Source organism: Bombus pascuorum, chromosome 11, assembly GCF_905332965.1.
Source record: "Bombus pascuorum chromosome 11, iyBomPasc1.1, whole genome shotgun sequence".
NCBI classification, from domain to species: domain Eukaryota; kingdom Metazoa; phylum Arthropoda; class Insecta; order Hymenoptera; family Apidae; genus Bombus; species Bombus pascuorum.
Genome location: NC_083498.1, coordinates 1,619,762 through 1,641,957, shown reverse-complemented (window position 1 = coordinate 1,641,957; position 22,196 = coordinate 1,619,762). Strand labels below are relative to the sequence as shown.

Here is a 22,196-nt window from a genome sequence, read left to right as displayed (position 1 = left end):
CGAGAATACAATAGGAAAGACGCCGACATGATTACGACAAAACGTGATAAGAAAGCATAGTACATTGGTAGATTTTTCGCGTGAGAAGGAAAAATCTTAGCGAAATTAATCGCAAGTGAGTTAATCCAGCGAAACGTTGACGATCCAGAGAAAGAGCGATGCAAGGAATAAAGAACGACAATGGATTAGCATCATCGATGGAAAATGAAGGCAGTACATCGATATCGTCTGAAATGGCATCAGCTTGGATCGTTCTAGAATATTGATATTTGGATGAAGAAATCTTCTTCGCCGTATAAAGGTAACCCACGAAAACAATACGAATTGATCCAATAGGTCAATGGCTAAGCACTTGCTTGTTAATCGAATGGAAGCCTGTTAGAGGCGCTCGCGCGTGAAACAGAAGTGGAAGCGAGCATAGTCGGTGACTCGGCCATGCCAGTTGTCCGCCTGCCTCGTGCCGCAAACAAAATCTGCATAAAGTGGCGACAAGCGTCATCAACTTCATTATACCTGTATCGTATCGATACGGAAGAAATGAAACGCGTTCCTGTCTTTGGACACTCTGGAAATCGTCTCGGAATTGGTGATCGTTGCGACACGAAAAGCTAATAAAACGAACTGTGACGTCGAAGAACGATAAAATATAACGATCTAATTAACGTAGCCGTAATATGTGCCGGTACAGTATATGCTAAATCGTAGGGCTGACTCGATACAAGTGTGAATCGTAAAAAGGTAAAACGAAAAGTGATTGAAAAAACTACTTTAATACGTTCGTCTTGAACCGATTAAACGAATCGTGTTGATTGAATGTTTTTAAATTGGTATTTGTGCGAGGTGCGTAGTCACCTCTACGTCATTTCCAATAAAAGAAGCTAATTTCAAATAAATGCGTAATGCGTAAAAATGTGCTTATTCGTACTAAATTAAGAGTAAATCAAAAGATAATCAAAAGGTGTCTATCCGAAGACAGATAGTTTGTCAGCAAATTAACAAATTTTGCGAGAAAAATGCAGAGCCTCCAAGTTTTCGTAAATTCAACGCCGGATCCGTTGAACATGACACTACTGATGGAAAATAACACTTACTACAATAACACAAATATCACGGATTTACAATTGGGAAATCAATTCATACTTCCGTGGTGGAGACAAATGATCTGGACCTTGTTGTTCGCTTGTATGATCGTCGTGGCAACTGGTGGCAACCTGATAGTCATTTGGATTGTATTAGCGCACAAACGGATGCGCACGGTCACTAATTATTTCTTGGTAAACTTAAGTATCGCAGACGCGATGGTTTCTACACTGAACGTCACGTTCAATTACATCTACATGTTGAATAGTCACTGGCCCTTTGGCACGCTCTACTGCAAGATCTGTCAGTTCGTCGCTGTGCTCACGATATGCGCCAGTGTCTTCACTTTAATGGCAATTTCTATAGATAGGTAAGCGCGTTATTCTTACTCAGAAGTCGAACCGAACAAAATTTTCACTCATATTCTATTTCATATTTCTCTATATTTACATATACGTGTTTTTATTCTATTTTATTTGTTGGTTTAGTAAGAAATGATATAAATAGAAATAGTCTTACAATTAGAATAGAGACAAAGTACTCTTCTGTTTATCGTGAATTGTTTATCGATTTGTTTATGATCTTTGTGAGACATACGTAAATATTTGCATTTTAATACATCAGAATCCAAATTGCATGATATTTCAGTAATATTTCGATATCTTATTCGACGAGTTTCGACAATTATACGCAATATCGGATAATACCTTATCTTAATACAGTCAGCCCCTGGCTCGGAAATATTTCCCAGAACAGCATTGCAAATTTCAACCTATCGTAAACTTCTATCTAATTGAACTCCTATTATCAAGGATTATGATTTAGAACTCGACTACCTCGACTGCTTCGAGCCAAACTACGCGGCGGTGTTTCAAAGCCGATTAAATACAATTTAATAGCTAATTAGTTTTGCTCCAATAGTTATGATTGAGAATCTTAGGAAAAGATCGAAAAGATGAAATCTGTGAAATGGAACCGCCATGCGAAAGATTACACGTCCATAAACTGGACGAATATGCGGTTAGCTTTGGCCTCGACACATAGAAACGCCACCTTGACAATTCGTCGTTTCAGGAAAATAAATAACGCTCGGGCCAGACTACAGACGGGCGAAACAACAGATGAAAATCACGATCTCAAAGACGGAAATGCAGCTTTCTCTGTAGGTAGACATTCCAATCTTTGTTGGACAATTTTAACTGTGCTGTGTACGTGAAAGCGTACAAAGAAAACGTAATTTCCGATTCACTGCCTTTTTCCTGAAATTTAAATTTAACCCTTTAATCAACCGACGTTACTTTTTACTTCTACTTGATAATCATTTATATGTAATACTATTAAGTAATTCCGCACAACTGTATTTTTCGCAAGGTATTATTTAAGATTTTCATCTATTAGACTGGGAATTACCGATAAAATAATTATTCGATTATTTTTTTAATCATAAACTTCTTAATAATTGGGGAAATGTTTCAAAATTTCCAAGCCCGTGTCGAATTTTCGTGAAACGTTTGTGAAATAATTCTTTTCAAGTAGCTATACTATATATGTACATATTTTATTCATTCCCGGTGTGTAAGTATATGTAATAATTGAATAACAGATTTATGAAAATTTAAGTTAGTAACTTAGTCTGTTTCACTAGAGTCAAAGATAAACAAACATAACTAGGACCTTTCCCGTAATTACAGGTATTATAGATATTACAGGTATAAAGATAATACTTAAAACTGCATTATTGTCGGTATCAAACTCTGCCGGTGTTTATTTACGAATCGCATAAATTATCGTCCTTCTAATACATATTCGCAGTTACGATTCTAAATATGTTAGAAAAATATACGAAATAAATATAAAATACTTCTGTGAAAGCGCGTCGCCTATAGCCGTAGCTAATCTCTTCGTTTGCGAGGTCGGACGAAAGCTAACTTCGCGTCGCGTAGCCTCGTCGAAAAACTCCTCGAGGATCTGCCACAAAATGATACACAGTACTTATGGTAGTATAGAAACAACAAATAAGTCTGGAGCTTCTCAACGGGTGGGTCAAAGCTCTTTTACAAATATTAACCGCGAGAATCTCTTCGCAAAAATCTATTTTAAAAACATACTTTTGACGGCGGCATTTCTTCGATCACGATCAAGCATAGGTAGACCGTAAACGACATCGAATCGAATGGAATCGGCGTCGATGATTTCCAATAGCTCGATAGCCTTGTGACTATATCGAAGAATTATGCTTCAACGATTCGGAGAGAAGAACGTGAATGGCACGTCGTACTCGCATGCCTGTGACACTGCCGATAAATGATAATGTGCGTTATCGAGACTGCAAGAGAAGCTCAGGTTCCAGAATTTCTGGTGGAACGAACGGCATTTCAATTGTGAAAGAAACCATCACGATTCGCTGAGGACATGTATGCACGATATATAGGTTGAGTCTCGACTAAACTCGAGTATCTTCCACGCATACCATCTCTCCTGGTATTAAATAGTTAACAGGTCGTATTAACGGTCAAGTTATCGGCCGAATAACTGAGCGACTTTCAACCAGAGCGCCGTGACTAACTATTTATTCAGACGCACTGCCCTCTTTTTCTTTACATTGTCAAATAACAAAATGACGATAGCCAAAATAATAGCCGTCTGATGTAAATGCTCCAGCTTGAACCAAGTGTACTACATTTTTTGGTGTGCCAGATAATTTTATCAATTAGTTTATGTTCGCCATAATGTGAAAAAGATTGAAAATCGCTGGAATAATCGAAATCGATCGATGCAGAAACAAGCGACAGGCATCGAAAGATGTGAAAAGGACTCTATGCTCTATCTTATACACTGAAACATATTGCGATTTACGATTAGGGTTTGCCATCCCGGATTCGGGTCTCCCGGTGCTCGCTTGTATCTAAAATCCAAACCGTCAGCCCCCACCGATCATCCGCGCTATCATGTTATACATACATGCATATGTGCATTGCATACGGTGATCTGGCATGCGTCAGACGCACCTATGCTAATATACTGGATAGCAATGCATTTGTTTTTCTAGAAGTGATTTTCAAGTGTTGCGTTCGCATCAGACACATTAGAAACAGTCTAAATGCTATCCAGCTACAATCTATAATTTACAGAAGCTTTTATTTTGGGACATCGTATCTAATCTAAAAAAGAGTGTAGGATTCGGGGGGGGGGGAAATCCGAGCTTTTAATGCCCCTTATTGTAGATTAGTGATTTTATAAATGACAGCCCTATTTGCGACGCATGCGTCGACACCCAGGTTTCACGTTAACATTCATGATTAGTATACACGTTAGAATATACGTAGATCCGTATCGGCGAAACGGTGTCAAAAGCAACTTGTATCGATGTATTGAATCAGGATACCGAATACAATTTTGTAAAATACAAATTTCCTTTCAAAAGCATTCTTCGAGAAAGTTCCTAATTTATTTCGAGCGAAGCATTTAAGGCGTCGAGAAGATTCAGGCGATCAAAGAGCGAGCCACGAGCAAAGCTTTTTTCTTTTAAGATAAGTATGCATATACATATGCATATGCGAGAGATTTCGTGAAGATTAACCAATGGAGACGTGGAATTAATTACACGGATCCGAATCCTAACAACGATGGAAATTGAGAAAAAAGACTAATCGTCGGTAAAAAAGCGAGAATTGAACCAAGAAGTGAGATAAATCTTTACGATTGCATGTGAATGCGACGCATTGTGAATAACGTTAATCGCCGACCACATCGGTAGCTCTGAATTAGCAATTGAAAGCAAAGTCGTTCAAAACTGGTTCGTTACAAGCAAAGAAAACCCGAGAGAGTGTCGCGTAAACTTGAGACTTAGATTATAAAAGCAAGAAGGCTGAACCGTAACCCAACTATTAATTTTTTTTTATCAAGCTTTATTATAAATTTAATGATTACAATGATTTTACAGAGGTAGAATGATACTGAATCAGAGAAAGGCTGAACAAGAACTTCTCGAGTTGGCTAAAGTCTCGGCTTATATGCGTTTTGGTTTGGGAATGTTAGGGGCTCGGTATAGGTTATGATGCGCAGAAGAGTCCGAAGGTCGGGGGTCGATGTCTTATCTCTGGTATAGATTAAGATGTGGTTGATGTCACATACCCCCCTCCTTAGATTGATTTTGGTCCTCCAAAATCTTAGTGTTTTTTCAGTATGGAGTGGTGGAATTGGACTCTGGCTGGCTCGATCTCTATTTGTTCTTCTTCGTCGTGGTATCTTATGCTTTTGAGTTTTGTTGTTGCTTGTGGTATTTGTGGTACATCTGTATAATTATTTAGGGGTGTAGGATTTGTCGTAATATTTTGGATGTTATTCTTTAAAACATAGTAAATGGATAATTAGTTTTGTAGGTAAACATTTCTTACGTACATCGAATATTCCTGTTTTATTGAGAAGGTAGATACCTGCAACATAACTATTTACAAAAATGAGAGTCCTCATGATTTAAGAGACTGTATTCGTTAGTTGATTGATATGGTCGGATATTTGGTCTAAGTTATTCTGATGTTCTAGTATGTTACTAAGAATTCTAGGTGTTCTTTCGATTTTGTCTAACAAATAATCTATTGTTGTATCATTTTTAAAGGGAATCGTCTTGAGTTTATATTCAAATGTTATGTTGACTTTGGATTGTCCTATCAATCTTTCATTATACTATCGTTGAATATTAAATTACATTGTTCATCAGGTTAATTATGGAAGGTCTTCCTATTTTAATTTTTATTATCACGAAGTATTTCAATTTCTCCTTTTGGTATAGCTATATATTGGTATTCAGCTTGAATTATCAAATCTGTTATTAGTTTTTCTCTAGTGGTATTAGCTATATATTCGTCAAATTTTACTCTGACTTCATTGATTAGTTTAATACTGTCGGATTTTATAATTTTGCATATGAGCTTGATTTGATTTGCAATTATAGTTTTTAATTCGTTTCGTTTCTTCTTCGATCATTTTGCCCGCAGCTTCTTTTACTTCTCATACTTCTTTGCTTCTCGCTATCGTTAGATTTTCTATCTCTTCTACATAAATCAATCTTGCATCCTCCAATTACTGTTTCAGTTTATATTTTTCTGCATCATGAAGTTTTATTATATCATTTAATTCTTCCTATCTTTTTTTTTTTTTTTTTCAAAATAAGAGTGTGTTTTCTATGCGAATCTTCTAATTCTTCATGCACCTCGCGTTAGCGATTATTAACATCTTTGGAAAGTTTTTGAACGTTTTCCAGTTCTTTTCTAAGAAAACTATTTTATTCATCAATATCTTTTACTTTAGCTTCAAGTTGTGCCCTATGCAATATTTCAAATTCGTTTTCATTGACAAGGATCATTTTTTCTTTTCCAAAATTTGTTAGTTTCTTCTACATATTTATATCTAAGATCACCCACTGTTTTCGAAAAATTTTCAACAACTTTTTCATACTTACCCTTTAGTTCGTCTAATTCACGTTGAAGGGCAGATAGTTGTCCTTGTAGTTCTAAAACTTCATTTTGTCGCTTTTGCAACTTTAGCTCCAACTTATCACGTTCCTTCTCCTCCATTAAGTTACTAACACATGAATTAAGTTTGGCCTTTTTTGTTCCAGTAAGCCAACTTCATATTTGTGACTTATGTTATCTCTTCTAATTTTATTGTTAGTTCTTCAATTCGTATTTTAAAAGATTGAACTCTTTTCACGTTTGTGCGTGTATGTTTTTTTTATCTACCAATTCAGATTCTTTCTTCTCTGGAACTTCCAAAAGCTGAGAACGAAGAAGTTTCACTTCGGTTTGATTTTCGTCGTAACCGTTTAAAATTTCTTGTTGCATTTTTCTTTTTTTTTTTTTTTATTTTATTTTGATTACATGGCCACATATGTTGCTTGTGTTTGTCTTTGGGTGTAGTCCTCTGATTACTGCTTTATAGCTTTTGTCAGTTTTGAGTTGGTATGTATGGTACCCGGCGTTTTTTTCTTTTAGCACCTTTACCACTTTTCTGTAGGTTTCTGGGGCGTTGGTTAGCACTTTTACCTGGTCCAGTTTTAGTTGTTTTATTGTGTAGTTTTCTTTGCGTGCCGTATTGTTTAGTAGTGCGAAGAGGGGGTTTATTACTTGCGCATCGATGTATATTGGTGGAGGTTTGGCGTTGTTTTTGGTTTTTCCGTTGTTTCTGGTTCCTTCTCTTGTGGTAGTACACTGAAGGGGTTTTGTAAAGGGATTTCTTGGTGCCACTGCTTACTTTCTGTTTCAACAGCCATCCTAGTATTTGCGTTTGTTGTTCTTTTTCCTTCTTTTGCTGGGAGTTACGACCTTCCAGCTTTCGTCTTGCTTTATTAGTTTGTTGTTAGTTGTGTTTCTGTCGTCGCTCATCTGGGTGACATCCATTTCGTCCTCTGTGCACTCCTGGGCCTCCATCCCCCTGTTTATGGCATATGTTTCGCCATTGTTTGATATTCTGAGCGGTGGCACTCGTTGCATTTCCTCGTTTTCCCCACATTTCGCAATTTCGGGGGCACTATTTTTTTTCTCCACTTTCGGCTTCTATGGAGAGATCTCTCCGGGTACCTGGTACGTTTGCACTCTTCGACAGTAAAAAGGGAACTTGTTGTTGCAATTTAGCCATTATTTCTATCTCCTTTCGATGTTGCTCCTCTACTTCTGTTTGTTTTTTATGTAACTCGTCGAGCAGCAATTCTAATTTTTGCACTTTCTCCTTCATGTCCTCCATGTGCTTCTCGAGCTCTTGTATCGTCCTGTCTTTGTTGAAACATTCTACTTGAAGATCAGCGAGTTGATATTCGCAATCGTGCTTCAATTTTTGGTCGTTAGCAGTAATAAGCCCACGTGACTTCACTTTTGAACTTGATCTTGTTTGGCCTTGATTGTGTTTTCGTGGTGGTTGCGGCCTTCTAAAAGTAATTGCCACATTGCTTGTTTCGACCGTTCGCAGGGCGACGCGATCTCGAATAAGCGCGTCAACGGGAGTCGTAAATTCCTGTTACGATTCGACTAATCGACGCCACGAATCTTTCAATTCCTTATTTCGATTAAGATAATAAGGGCGATTGAATGAGTATAACGCCGATATTAACAGGTTATAATATATATTTTCAACAATCCAATAACTTCAATATTTGATAAAATTGTGCGTATGTTGACTGCCAAACTACGAGTAAGTACGACCTGAGACTCTTTTCGTGTTAGTGACTGTGATGAATGATTTTGACTGGATTGACTGTTTGTTACTCTGTCGATTGACTGTCTTCGACTTGGCGACTCTGATGACTTAACTTCTTAGCCCTTCTGTTACTTGAACTGTTTTTTAATCTGTTTAATTGTTATTGTAAAACAAGTCTAAAGATGTGATGACTGTTCTGTAGTTGTAGCTCAAGTCCAGAGAACAAGTTTAGAGATCTAGTCCAGAGAGATCTAGAGGTCTAGAGATCAAGTGAAGTTCGTTCTCGTGTTATCACGGAGGAAAACTCGGTGTGGATATGCCTTTTGTACTAAGCACGCGGATTCGTTGTTCACCCTTTTTGGGAAAGTCAGAGTAACGATCCGCGATGCCCATTGGTTATAGCCAACGTTAATGGATGAAGATAGGAGAAGGAAGCCTCCTTCCAACGTGGCTCGTGAGTGATCTTGTTCATGGGAAAAACCAGCTTTTCCCGTTAGATAACTACCCGCTTTTTCCGTGATTTTTAAGAGCGAATAATAAACCTATATAATAAAAATAAATAATATATAATATTAATATAATAATAAATAATAAATAATAAATCTAAGGATCATCCATAAACCGAAAATACTTACAGGGTTAAAGATTCCGTTAAAAAGATTCTGTTTATGATGGTGATTGATCTCTACGAATCCGTTACAGGATGTGCAATGCCCTGCAACTGTAATTCATAACTGGTGAAGTTTTCTCTTTCTTCTGGTCCAGAGGATCTTGAGCGATTGCCTGATTTGGTGGCGTTGAATCCGATTGTTGAGCTACAGACGATGCGAACGTGGTTGTCGTCAGGTCGTGTGTAGGTGACACGTTGCGAATTTCATGCGATGAGCTCCGCGTTTCACGCGACGGGATCGGCGTTCGATTTGATACGATATTTTCCGTCGGCGGAGGATGATCATTGACTGTTCTTATTTAAGTTATTCTTACTTCCCTTACATGCTTGCTTGTTTTGTTACTAACTCTAACATATGAGCTGCACGTCCTTGTGCTGAGTAGGTTTTTTAATCTTGTCTGGCGTTTGATATTACTTTTAGGTGATGATAACTCAAGCAAGGATTTAAACACTGATCCATCATTCCGTGCATTTTTTGCACTTCATAAATTATTTTCAATAATAGGAGTTGAAACCTTTGGTTCACTGATACTGATTTCATTGGTTTCTTCAAATTCCTTAACATTATCTTTAGGGACTTCGATATTGTCGTTATCACAATCATCTGAAATAATTTTAGTTACTTCATCTTCAGATGTAGCATCGTAGCATTTCATCAAAAGAGAAATATCGTCCACTTTATTAATTTTAATAAAACATTGTTTTTCAGTACATATACTTTTCTTTCTTCTTTTATTTTTTAAAAAGTAAATCACATTTATCATCTGATATATTTTTTGAAGTAATTTCTGTCTGTACGTTTTGTTCTTTTCCTCTACTTCTTTTTCTGCTTCTAATGAATTCTTTTTATTCTGTAAAATAGATATCTTCAATTTTGTTAAGTTCAATTCTTATTTTTGATAATTTACTTTTGTCTAATTTAGATAATGCTTCCATATCAGTTTGAGCGTGGCTTCTACTTTGAGTAAATTTAATATTTTGAACAGTATCATTGATTTCAATAGCTCTTTCGGTATAAATCACACTTATTATTTGATATACTTTTTGAATTAACTTCTGTCTCTGCAGTTTCTTCTTTGTATTTTCTTCGACTTTTCTTTGTTCTTCCAATCTACTCTTTTTATTTTCTAAGATCTTTCTTATATCTTCACCTTTTTTTAACTTCAACTTTATTCGATCTCCTAGGTCTGCTTCTATGTTTCGCTTCTCTCTTTGCAATATTAGCACCTTTGTTTTCTTCTGGTTGCTTTTTATCATCACAACACTTTGATCGCCGACTACGTGATAAGGGACTGTCAAATACCATATTTATACGTAAACGAGATATTTCATTTCTAGCACGTTGGCTTAAATTCGCTTCATCAATTGCTATTATATTCGTTACTGCATTATCATTTTTTACAGATTTACATCTATCGCTATTACTAGCTATGTCTGTTAAAAGAACTTTCCTTCATTGACGCGTATTAGTTTCCCTTTCACTATCTAAAATTCAAGGAGGAGATTACTAGATTCGCAACAAGATACAGAACAAGAATAGAAACACACCCGAACCAGCTGGCAGCTGAAACGTGCAACACAACAAATATTGTAAGAAGACTAAAAAGGAAACACCCAATAGACCTCATAAAAGATATAACATAAAAAAAAAAACGAAGCTGGCACCCCGCTGGGGGTAGCCGCCCACATGCTATATTATTTTTTATTTATATATATTTTTTTTCTTCGCCAACAAGATATAACACTTTACCAAATGTCCACAAGGATAAATTGTAAAATAACCAAAATAAAATAAAAAAAAAAACTATCTAAAATTAGAGTTCCCTCTTGACTGCCGAAGAGTGCAGACGTCCCAGGCACCCGGAGAGATCTCTCCGTCGAAGCCGAAAGTGGAAAAAAAAAAATAGTACCCCCGAAATTGCGAAAAGCGGAGAAAACAGGGAAATGCAACGAGTGCCGCCGCTCACAATATCAAACAATGGCGAAACATACACCATACACAGGGGCATGGAGGCCCAGGAGTGCACAGAGGACGAAATGTATGTCACCCAGATGAGCGACGACAGAAACAGGACCAACAACAAACTAACAAAACAAGACGAAAGCTGGAAGGTCGTAACTCCCAGCAAAAGAAGGAAAAATAACAACAAACGCAAATATTAGGAGGGCTGCAGAAACAAAAAGTAAGCAGTGGCTCCAAGAAATCCCTCTACAAAGCCCCTTCGGCGTACTACCACAAAAGAAGGAACCAGAAACAACGGAAAAATTAAAACACAACGCCAAACCTCCACCAATATACATCGATGCGCAAGTAATAGATCCTCTCCTCGAACTGCTAAACAATACAGCAAGCAAAGAAAACTACACAATAAAACAACTAAAACTAGCCACTAGCACTGCAATCGACAAACAATACACCATACCCAAAACAACAGCACAAGAAATTAGAAACATAATCGAAAAAACAAAAAACAACAAAGCACCAGGAATCGATCTAATCAATGGCAAAATATTGAAAAACCTCCCTCCAAAAGCGATACGATTAATCACTATAATATTCATTGCAATACTAAGAATACAATATTATCCTAAATTATGGAAACAGGCACAGATCATAATGTTACCCAAACCAGGCGAAGACCCACATGAAACAACATCTTTCAGACCAATATCACTACTAAATACTAATCCAAACTAATCCGAAATCCAAACTAAGCACAGAAAACAAACTGAAAATATACAAAATAATCATAAAACCAATCTGGACATACGGAATTCCACTATGGGGAACAGCAGCAATGAGCCATATAAACAAAATAGAAACAATCCAAGCCAAAATCCTTAGAACAATGGTAAACGCCCCGTGGTACGTTAGAAACGAGGACATACGGAAAGACCTGGGAATACCAACGGTCAAGGAAGAGATTACCAGATTCGCAACAAGATACAGAGTAAGAATAGAAACACACACGAACCAGCTGGCAGCTGAAACGTGCAACGCAACAAACATCGCAAGAAGACTAAAAAGGAAACACCCAATAAACCTCATAAAAGATATAACTTAGAAAAAAACGAAGCTGGCACCCCGCTGGGGGTAGCCACCCACATTCTATATTTATTTTTATTTTATTTTTTTTTTTTTTTTTCTTCACAAATAAGATATAACACTTTACCAAATGTCCATAAGGACAAATTGTAAAATAACCAAAATATAATAAAAAAAAAAAAACTATCTAAAATTGATTTTTGCTTAATACTTCTTCCTTCTTCTTTGGCCAATTTATTTTGTACATTTTCCAATGCTTTTTTGTTTATTAATTATCTCAGACTTGTCTTGGTTTAATTTCATCTTTAAAGTGTTTCGCAAAATTTTATTTGTGTTTGACTGTCCTGGTTGATTGTAAACAATTTCGTCAAATTTTGGCGAAATAGCAGGCTTTACAGCAACATTATAACGATTGCGCCGTTTACTACTATCTAACACAAATGGAGATAGACTTTTGTCATCTTTATTTCCTAAAAACTTCTCTTGTGTATTAGCGTCTAAATCTCTCGACATAAAATCTGAAGTTTTTGGTTCTGCATTGTCATAAGCATTTTTCGCTATTATCATTTGGTATTCTTCTATAATTTTCATTATTGTAAGCATTATCTTTTGCATTTTGTACGGATTTTAATTTGTCTGTTGATTTTGTATCATTTTCAGCAGTTGATTTACTAACTACTTCTAATTCTTTCCTTTCAATTTTGTTTTTTTCATTTGCATCATCGTCCAAAATATTTCTTATTGAAATATTATCCTTTTTGTTATGATCTTTCTCTGCTTTTCCTGAACGTTTCTACTTTTTTTTATCAAACCATTCTTGTAAATTTTGAGTATCTTGCGACGAAGATTGTGACAAATCATTATACAATGCAATATCTTCTTTCCTTCGTTTCAAAGACTCATTCTGGTGTTCTGTCAAGCGACTGACACCAAACTTAAAGTCTGCTTTAATGAAAACATGATCCTGTGAATTGGTGTCAATTGATACTTTCTTTTCATCAGAATTTTCTACATTAGACTACAATTCTTTTGAAAATTCTTTCAAAACCATCTCTTCATTTTCTACAGTAACGTCTTTTTTCCCCAAGCTTTTGTTCAAACTATTAGGAACTAAACTATCCTGACAACTAGTCGCTTCTTTAATACTTTTCTGACTTCCAATGCCTAGCATCAATTCTAATGTCTATGCGTCTTTGCGTTTCAAGTTTGTCTTGCGCGTATTCTTTTTTCTGTTTGTTTAATTTGTTTAATATTTCGATAATTTGTCCCAGTTTGTCATCGTCTCTACCGGTGGATGCTCTATCTTTCGATATCCTTCTAAATATTTCTATCTCTTTGTCTGAGTCTTGTTCAAAGGTAGATCGCCTATCTCTATAAGTAAAAAATGGATCCAGCGTTTACCTTAATTAGATAACTTCCGTAGATGCTTCCAGTTCCAAAGGTCTTCTGGATTCGTAGGTTGTGAATTTGTCGTTTAGGATTACCGTAGTCCACGTTAGTCCTTCCCGTAGGTATGAATGTCCTTGTTTTCCAAACGAAGCGATGTTTCATAATCCTGGGATTTAGCGTCCGCAGATGCTTTATGCTTTACAGGTGTTTCTTCCGGATTCGTTGATAGTGGATTTGTTGTTTGAGATGACCGTGGTCAAAGTTGATCCTTTATTCGTAGGTTGAATGTCTTGTTTTCTCAACGAGGACCTTTCACTACCCTGGCAGAACCACCAAAATGTAATGAAAACTTGAGACTCAGATTGTAAAAAGAAGAAGGTTGAGCCGTAACCCAACTATTAACTTTCTTTTTATCAAGCTTTATTATAAATTTAATGATTACAATGATTTTACAGAGGTAGAATGATACTGAATCGGAGAAAAGCTGAACAAGAACTGCTCGAGCTGGCTAAAGCCTCGGCTTATATACGTTTTGGTTTGGAAATGTTGAGGGGCTCGATGTCTTATCTCTGATGTAAATTATGATGCGGTTGACGTCACGAGAGCATTTGGTGGTTATAGGTGTTTATAGCTTATACATAGGATATTTGAATGCCTCGCTTGGAAATTAATATTAATAAGAGGAACTGGGGGACCGAAACAGACGCATTTACAAAATAATAGATCGATGCCATAAGTCAAAGCCAATGGATAGAAGCAGTTTATCTGGTCGTTATTATCTATCCTCGTTTGTAGAGAACTATGAAAATATTAAAAAATTAAGTATTTACCGAATAATACGTACAATTATAAATGATATTAAGGATTCTTAAAATAGACAAGTAGGATTGTCAGGTATCGATTCAAACTCGACTTCTTTTTCAAACTCAAATACCAAGTATAAAAGAATTAAATTATTTCATTATCATCTTGGAGTACATATTAAAGGGAATGGTGCGGGAGAAAATGTATAGAAGATGAGATTTCTAGCGTTATGCTTGCAATTTCGTACATCAGTGAATTGTGTGCTGAAAAGCACAGACTTGCAATGTAAACGTACTGTACAAAGAATACGTAGGAAGAAGCGATGGCGCAGAAAATACTTTGTATATATGTAGCAAAAATGCTTTACCTCTCGAACGTAGCGAGAATTTCATTCGACTATGTATAGGGAAGTGACCTTTTCTGCCATTCTTTTCTGCATGAAAGAAAGAAAGCAGCACTGATACATATCATACATAGTTGTTCCGGTCGTTCGTCAACGAATGAATATAATTTCAAAGATTGTGTTAATTTTCGTAAAATCGCTTATGACGCTTATAACGTTTATGACGAAGCAAGTGCAAAATCTAACCGAACATTGTTAAATTTTTCTTTCATCGAAACTCGATTTACAGAAATTTGGATAATTAAATCGCTTAACGATAACGTTTAACGACTGGCTTCGTGAAATGGAACGATTTCATTGTCTCGACAAAGTCGCTTATTACTCGTTAATGAACATTGAAAGGAATCTCCTATTCGCAATAATAATATAATACTCGATATGATAAAGACATTGTCGGAGTAAGTATATATTTTTTGTTGTAACGTACGATTAGTTGTGCGATAATTTTATTAATATTTATATACATATTCGCATATTATGCCAATGTTATGGTAGAGGAAACTTTGAAACACTAAAGATTTATTTGCAAATAAAAGACGACTAGAGTGAGAAGAAAAAAAATTGAAAATAACACGATTCTAATTACGAGTCTGTGCTTTACTTAATATCTGACTTGAATGTAAAACGAGCGTCTTGTATGTATGTGAGAAGCGTTTTATATGGAAAAAATGTGGAGCTTCTGGAATTGTAAGTAAGAGGGAAGAGGTTATAACTAGGTAAATACCTGGATTTTAGGCTGGTTTCGTTAATTATCTATCGGTATGAGAGAATATTTACGCCAGAAAAGGTTTAGGCCAGTTAAAGGAAACGGCAAAGGATTAAACGCAAGGAGAATGCACCGCAAAACCAACACAACAATGAGATATGTACAGGGTGGAAGGAAAGTAAGTGTCGGTAGCAGCACAATGTGATTGATTCTAAATCCTCGCCTCTCCTCGGTGATATGTAGTCTGTTTGGGACTAATATAGAAAAGCTATCGCAAAATCGATCTCGATCTTCAGACTTAAATTTTGTTATCGCATCGCATTCTACTCCCTCACTGGGATCAAATTCATCTCTCTTGTTAAATTCAACCGTTCTCTTGACAAACATACATTAAAGTTCCATTAGATCTTCTTACATCGACATCCTTTTTCGATATCTTTACATTTCGCAGTCAGATAGGAATGCAACATAGTTCTTCTTCACAGTCAAATTTCATACAACTGACAGATAAGTTATTTTAATTAATGGTTCTTATCGACTCAGCCAGCACACTTTTATCACGAGGAGTTATCGTCTACGATCTTCCTTCTGCATGCGACAACCGTGTAGTACTGTACGTATTTATAATACTCGCTCTAGTCCAGTTAAATTTGTCAATAAATCGATTAAATATGTTTATCTTCTTACTACGAAGATATGCATAAATAAACAGGAAAATATGAAGATCCGTGTGAATCGAAATACAAACGTGAACATAGACCATAATTCGAATTTTAATCAAAATGCCTATGGTGCTATTTCCCGACCATTGGAAAACCGATTAAAATTCCAATGCCACTGTTGGTGTCGGTGGTGCGAAGGTTCGATCGATCGGCAAAAACATTCCGGTACTCGACAGAAAATAACGCGTGAATCTTAATTTCATCGTCAGTAACGAACGATTCGGATGTTAATATTAGGTCTCGCGTGTCAAACTGGTGCCTATGTTATAATTTTAAATGATTTATAATCGAGTCGATAGTAAATGAGATAATGTGAAGATATCGCCAGTAAAGATATTCTTTTCACACCTAACAATACCATATACAGCTTTATACATATGTATGTATATGAAAAGTTGTATCATGTAAATTATTATAACCGTAGGCAACACTAGAATAGACGAAACGAACAAATGGAATATCTTTACAATGGTAAGTGACTTTTGACAGCGTTTCTGACATGTAAGCAACCTTTAGGCTGCGCTCGGGCTATAAATATATCGTTATCGGTATATGTATCTATGTCGTTAATAATTCAAGGTTCTCAACTAAAAGGATCAATATGTATTGCCAATATTTATTGACAAACCGTATTTTCCCTGAGATCTTTGAAATATCGACAATATTATTGATATTCTAAGGACATCTTCACACGAGGTAAACTTAAAGTTTTCGGCTAAGTTGCATTTCTTTCTTTCTTTAAACAAAAAGTACATTTTCCACCTCATCTTTGTATAGACCGTACGAATATAAATTTCAATCATATGTATAATAAACACGCTATATTTCTTCTCTGGAAGTTAAAAATATATTAAATAATTGCAGTTTCACTGTATCTCACTGATCGTGCTATCGTGTTATTCAAATTACGTTTTTGAAATATTCTATTCGCAAAGTAGAGAGCAAACTCTTTAACAAATTTGCAGACGTCTCCTTGATAACTGAATAATACTGAAACAGAATATTAGGGCACTGAACATAACAAGCATCACTGATCTATGTGAAATACGTACGCATGGCAAATGTTTCCTTATATTGTGATAAAATTGTAATAAAATTGCAATACAATTATACTAAAATTATCGATACGTATATACCTAACAGTCGGATGAATATGAAAATACATTTATCTAGTAGAATCGTACCTATTTATTTTTTTTTTTGTTATTAGTCTTTCGTTAAAAAGAAATAAAAAGATAGCCACGACTAGTCACTGAAATAATCACTTTTGATCTGGCATAAATTTCAAAAATGAAAAACTAACCATTTCGCTATATATTTCATTATTTGGAACATTTGCAAATTCGTAATTCTTAATTAAATAATTCTTACCTGGGACTCAATATCAATTGTAAAAAAACGTTATGAACTTTCGCATGTACGACGTATTCAAAAGCAGTTTATATTTATTACTATGGAAAATGCAATTTCACTTGCATTATTATTTCCATATTTACCTTGCGGTCTTTCGAAATTATTCTCCTGAAATCTTATTAAAAGTATGACGTGACATTCTCAATGAAGAAATTTCTTCGCATACAAAATTTTGCATATCTTGCATACTGGAAACATACTTCGTAGGTTAGTAGGATACGCTAACCGAATCTCTTAGATTTATTTCCTTTCTGACGTAGATCGCGAAATTAATGTCGAGTAACTATTCGGATCTGTATTCGAATCTGTTTGAAAGCGACCTGTGATGAATGCACGATACATAACTGTCCGGTGTTTCTCGTGACTGCTTGAGAGCTTGGACACAGTCTTCCCTTTGTCGCGAAAAGAACGCACTTTGATCGATCGATTCATTAACGAAGCACCAAATTCATTATTCGATATCGGTATGCTTACAAATGGAGGATAACGGGAACATTTATGAGTGTGGCCTTTGCACCCCTTTGCCTATAAAATTATAGAGAAAATAAGAGAGCAGTGAAAAGTAGGAGGAGGATACATTGGATACGTGGATGTGGATGTAGATGTGGACGTGAGACAATGGAAAAACATCGCTGGATGCCTCTAGGAAAGGGAACGTATCAGACTCGCACATCTAACGAACTAACGAAGGTATGAGACTTTTGAAGAAAAAATAATCAACATATTTTTTTTATCCGTATGCAATCGTATAACGCAGTAACAGTGTTCAAAGTTGGAAGTTGAAACTATTTTTGGAATAGCTCTGGAATTAGAGATCGTAGGAAAAAGTTCTGCTTAATTACAAAGACTCCAGACACGACACGTGGATGAATGTACTTATTAGAAAAATATAATTAGGAAAAATAGAATATTAGAGCGGTATGCTGGATTTAAGGGAAGTAAACTGGATTTAGGGCAAGTAACGATCGAATAATTACATTGAAATACATTGAAAAATAATTACAATGAATACATTGAAATCAATGTAAAACAAAAGATGAAACGCACGAGAATGATCGAAGTACGAAAGATTCAGGTTGATAAAATCGATCGAATGTCTAGTTTCTAGAATGAGAGATGCTTCGAGTTGGTAAGTGGTAACGTGTATGCAGTTTCTCGCACGATTGCGTTCACAAGACATCGGACAGTTTGCAGAAATTTCAGGTCAAGATATCGTCCGTATGAAGCATCGAGTTGCGAGAAGCTATCGTTTCTGAAACTTTCATACGTTGATAGAGTGAGCTTTCGTGCTGACATGTCATATAACTTTGATATTCTTTAAAACTTGTACTTGTCCTTATATTTAAAAATAAAGATTAAAATGGACGACAGTCACAAGACATTTATTATGCATATATATACCGGTACGTAGTAAAAATCTTTAAAAGATGAAATTTTTACACGATCTTCGCGCAGATTTCCATTACTCAAAACACCTGTTAAAAAATGTTATTTTACTGTGCGATAGACATCGACGAAAAATATCCTAACTTTGTTTTAACAGCAACATAGAAGGGCACCAAATAGGAAAGTATACATTAAGTACGTATATTGCATATACATACGTATGTGCTTTCAATTGGATTTATTGATTATACACGTTGCGAAATAAAACGATTAAAAGCTCTTGGAAAGATTGACCTGTTGGTCGAAGCAAACAAAAATCACGTTTGAGAAAAAGTCAACGTGCAGGAAATAGCAAGTGCGAAAAGGAGTATTTAATGATTTTCTTAAACATCTTCGTCAATCAGATTCTTCGGGCTACTCTGTTCTATAATTATTATTATTTCACATTTTATAGAGTGTGGTGTATGACTAAAATACCCGTAATTGTCTATAGAAACTGTTATTCTACACCTCAGATACGTATAAGATTTTTTTTTTTTTTTTATTTTATTTTAGTTATTTTACAATTTGTCCTTATGGACATTTGGTAAAGTGTTATATCTTGTTGGTGAAGAAAAAAAAAAGATAAAAATAAAAAATAAATATAGCATGTGGGCGGCTACCCCCAGCGGGGTGCCAGCTTCGTTTTTTTCTAAGTTATATCTTTTATGTCGTATAACAAGATATGTAAAAATTCGTATTATTTTTTATATGAAACATGCGATTGGAGTGATAAACACGTTGATATTTTCAGTTCAACGTTCTTCGAAACCTTAATTTATAAGCAGAGCCACCCTTTTCTTTACGCATATGGCATCCATATTATTTATATAAACATCGCATTAACGTACATCGACAAACATGATGCATTTGCAGCGGCACGTGAGTTAGAGGACAATTCAAATTATGTTGTTGCTTTTTATCAACAAGTATCCAGATCATTAGGATACACGTAATGTAAGAATAAATAAACTGCGAGCAAAACAATGTCGCCGCTACGTACAATCGTTGAACAAAGACGAATTTGAATTTTCCGACTCTCCGCCGACCAGTATAAATAAGCGGACGTGATCGCAAGGAAATAAATTACAGTCAGTTGTCGATCAGTTATTAACCAGTTATCAACGAATTATCAACGATCTAATTAATGAGTCATTAGCGATTCTATTTTACGACATATACACTGTACGAGCGTCTCAGCGAATATAGCCTAATATATACTAATTTATTATTTATAAATTTACGTAGTTAAGTTTATAAATTAAGAATATATACTAATTTATTATTTTAAATATATTCGACGATTTCAACAACAAGCAATAACATTTAATAAATCTTACTATCAAACACCCTACACAAGTCCTCTACACATTGCTCGATCAAGTACATATATGTACATAATGATATCGTTATATTAAAGATCTATGTATGTAACATACGGCGAACAGCATTCAGAAATTGTAATATAATTATAGCTGGAGGTAAATTATATGTCTTATGTACAGGTACTTAGGTATATATGATTGCCCATATGCATGATGAACTGAGGACTATTATTATTTATCAAATATGTAGTAATTATTGTACGATGAACCATGCCGATTCGAATAGGCCAATTTTTCTTCTTAATAATAATTTGTTGTATATGTGAAACATTTTGTTGGAATTTGGCTTTATCGAAGTTTACGCAAAGAAAGTGGACATTCTTTAGCATCTAAAATCTCAATTCTATTTCAAAGGCGAGGATATATTCAACTCGTATGCATTTCAAAGATACTTCTGTTTACAGTGGATTTGACATTCAACAGACGTAAACCTTCCGTCGTAAACATTCTATAGTGACCTACATTCCAAAAGCCGCATAAGAATTGTTCGATCGCTACCGTTTCGTTTACTATCATAAACTTGTACTTTTTTAATGCCTACTATACATATACATTTACTTTTAATTATCGAAGAAAAATTATTTTAGCAATTTTTAATATTACGTTATCTTAACGATATAGTATCAAGTAATTTTTGTTGTCGTCAAATTACCGAAAATAACTGAAAAATCGTGAAAACGCGACGACGTTACGATGGACGATTGAAAACGAAGAGACATAAAAAGCTGCAACAAGATTTTACGTAGAACAAAGGAAATAAGTGAAATTGCATTTGCCCTGGTTAACAAAGAATTTCACGATTGAGATTCACATTGGAGAACTTTCTAAGTTCGTCCTTCATGCTGACAAAATGTAATGGTTATCTGGGTATTGAGAAATAGGTTTTACGATTACCTTTGCCGGTTTATTGCACGGCCAGTTTATCTCACACTGCACTCTTTTGCGTTTCATATCATTTTTCAATTGTTGACAGATACACGAACTGGTGTTTCTTCGTTATGAAACTTTTCAATAGCATTCCTTTATTTAACCTATTTTAACCTTTATAACCTATTTTTTGAGAATATACCAACTGAACTTATAATCTTAGAAAAACTTCTTAGCCTATTCTCTATAGACGAATGTCAAGGCGTAACCTGTCGAAAGATCTTTTAGCAATATGTAATAATAATTAGTTTCTTAAGTGATCAGAGAAACTTTATGCAAGTAGAAACTTTATGCAGAGAAACTTTATGCAAGACGTAGTGAAATTTAATTTATTAATCCCTGATGATTATGATGCAATGAATAAGAACTCATATTCTCGATAAACAAAAAATCATGAATATTAAAAGCGACTCAAAGTTTTGAGCTACAGCATTACACGAAGGAAACATGTTCTTGATCCCTGTCGGTAGGATATATTAAAGTCTAGTAAAGGGGAAAAATTGACTATTTAGGAGATGTACAATTTTAGCTAACCCAATCTGCAAGTGTAATAGTGCAAGCTACCCTCTGATTTTCCTCTCCTACACCATACAATCAGTTACACCATACAAATTACCAGGTATGTAAATATGAAACCGGAATTTTTATATAGAAAATACACGTTTATTGTATGAAAATGATTAAAAATATTTTATTCGAAGTATTGCCCATCGCTAGCTATACATTTTTCCCACCTGTCTGGAAATTGGTGGATGCCACGCCAAAAAAACTGTCTCTCTTTTGAAGCAAACCAGTCATCGAGCCTTTTTCGTACATTTTCGTAAGAAGTGAAGTGCTGGTCAGAAAGTGCGTGTCCCATCGATGCAAATAAATAGTAATCGGACGGAGCCAAGTCTGGTGAGTAAGCCGCGTGCGAAAGTATTTCCCAACTGAACGCTTCGATCGTTTCCTTGACCGGTTTTGCTGTATGCGATGGTGCATTATCATGGAGCAAAATTACTTTGTGTTGCCTTTTTTGATATTCTGGTCGTTTTT

The 22,196-nt window shown here is 35.4% G+C and overlaps 1 protein-coding gene and 1 pseudogene across 3 annotated transcripts in view; one reads left to right on the top strand and one right to left on the bottom strand.

Annotated features, from left to right (window-relative positions):
* The first annotated feature begins 256 nt into the window (after window positions 1-256).
* Window positions 257-22,196, top strand: part of LOC132911691 (tachykinin-like peptides receptor 99D) — a 40,465-nt gene continuing 18,525 nt past the window's right edge. For 2 of the 3 annotated variants that reach the window (XM_060968533.1, XM_060968534.1), the window contains exon 1: window positions 257-1,450. In XM_060968533.1, coding sequence (XP_060824516.1) covers window positions 1,014-1,450 — 437 coding nt within the window. In that variant the 5' untranslated portion in view covers window positions 257-1,013. The remainder of the gene's footprint in view (window positions 1,451-22,196) is intronic. The other variant, XM_060968532.1, reaches the window with a different exon arrangement.
* On the bottom strand, window positions 5,534-7,042 carry LOC132911699 (uncharacterized; annotated as a pseudogene).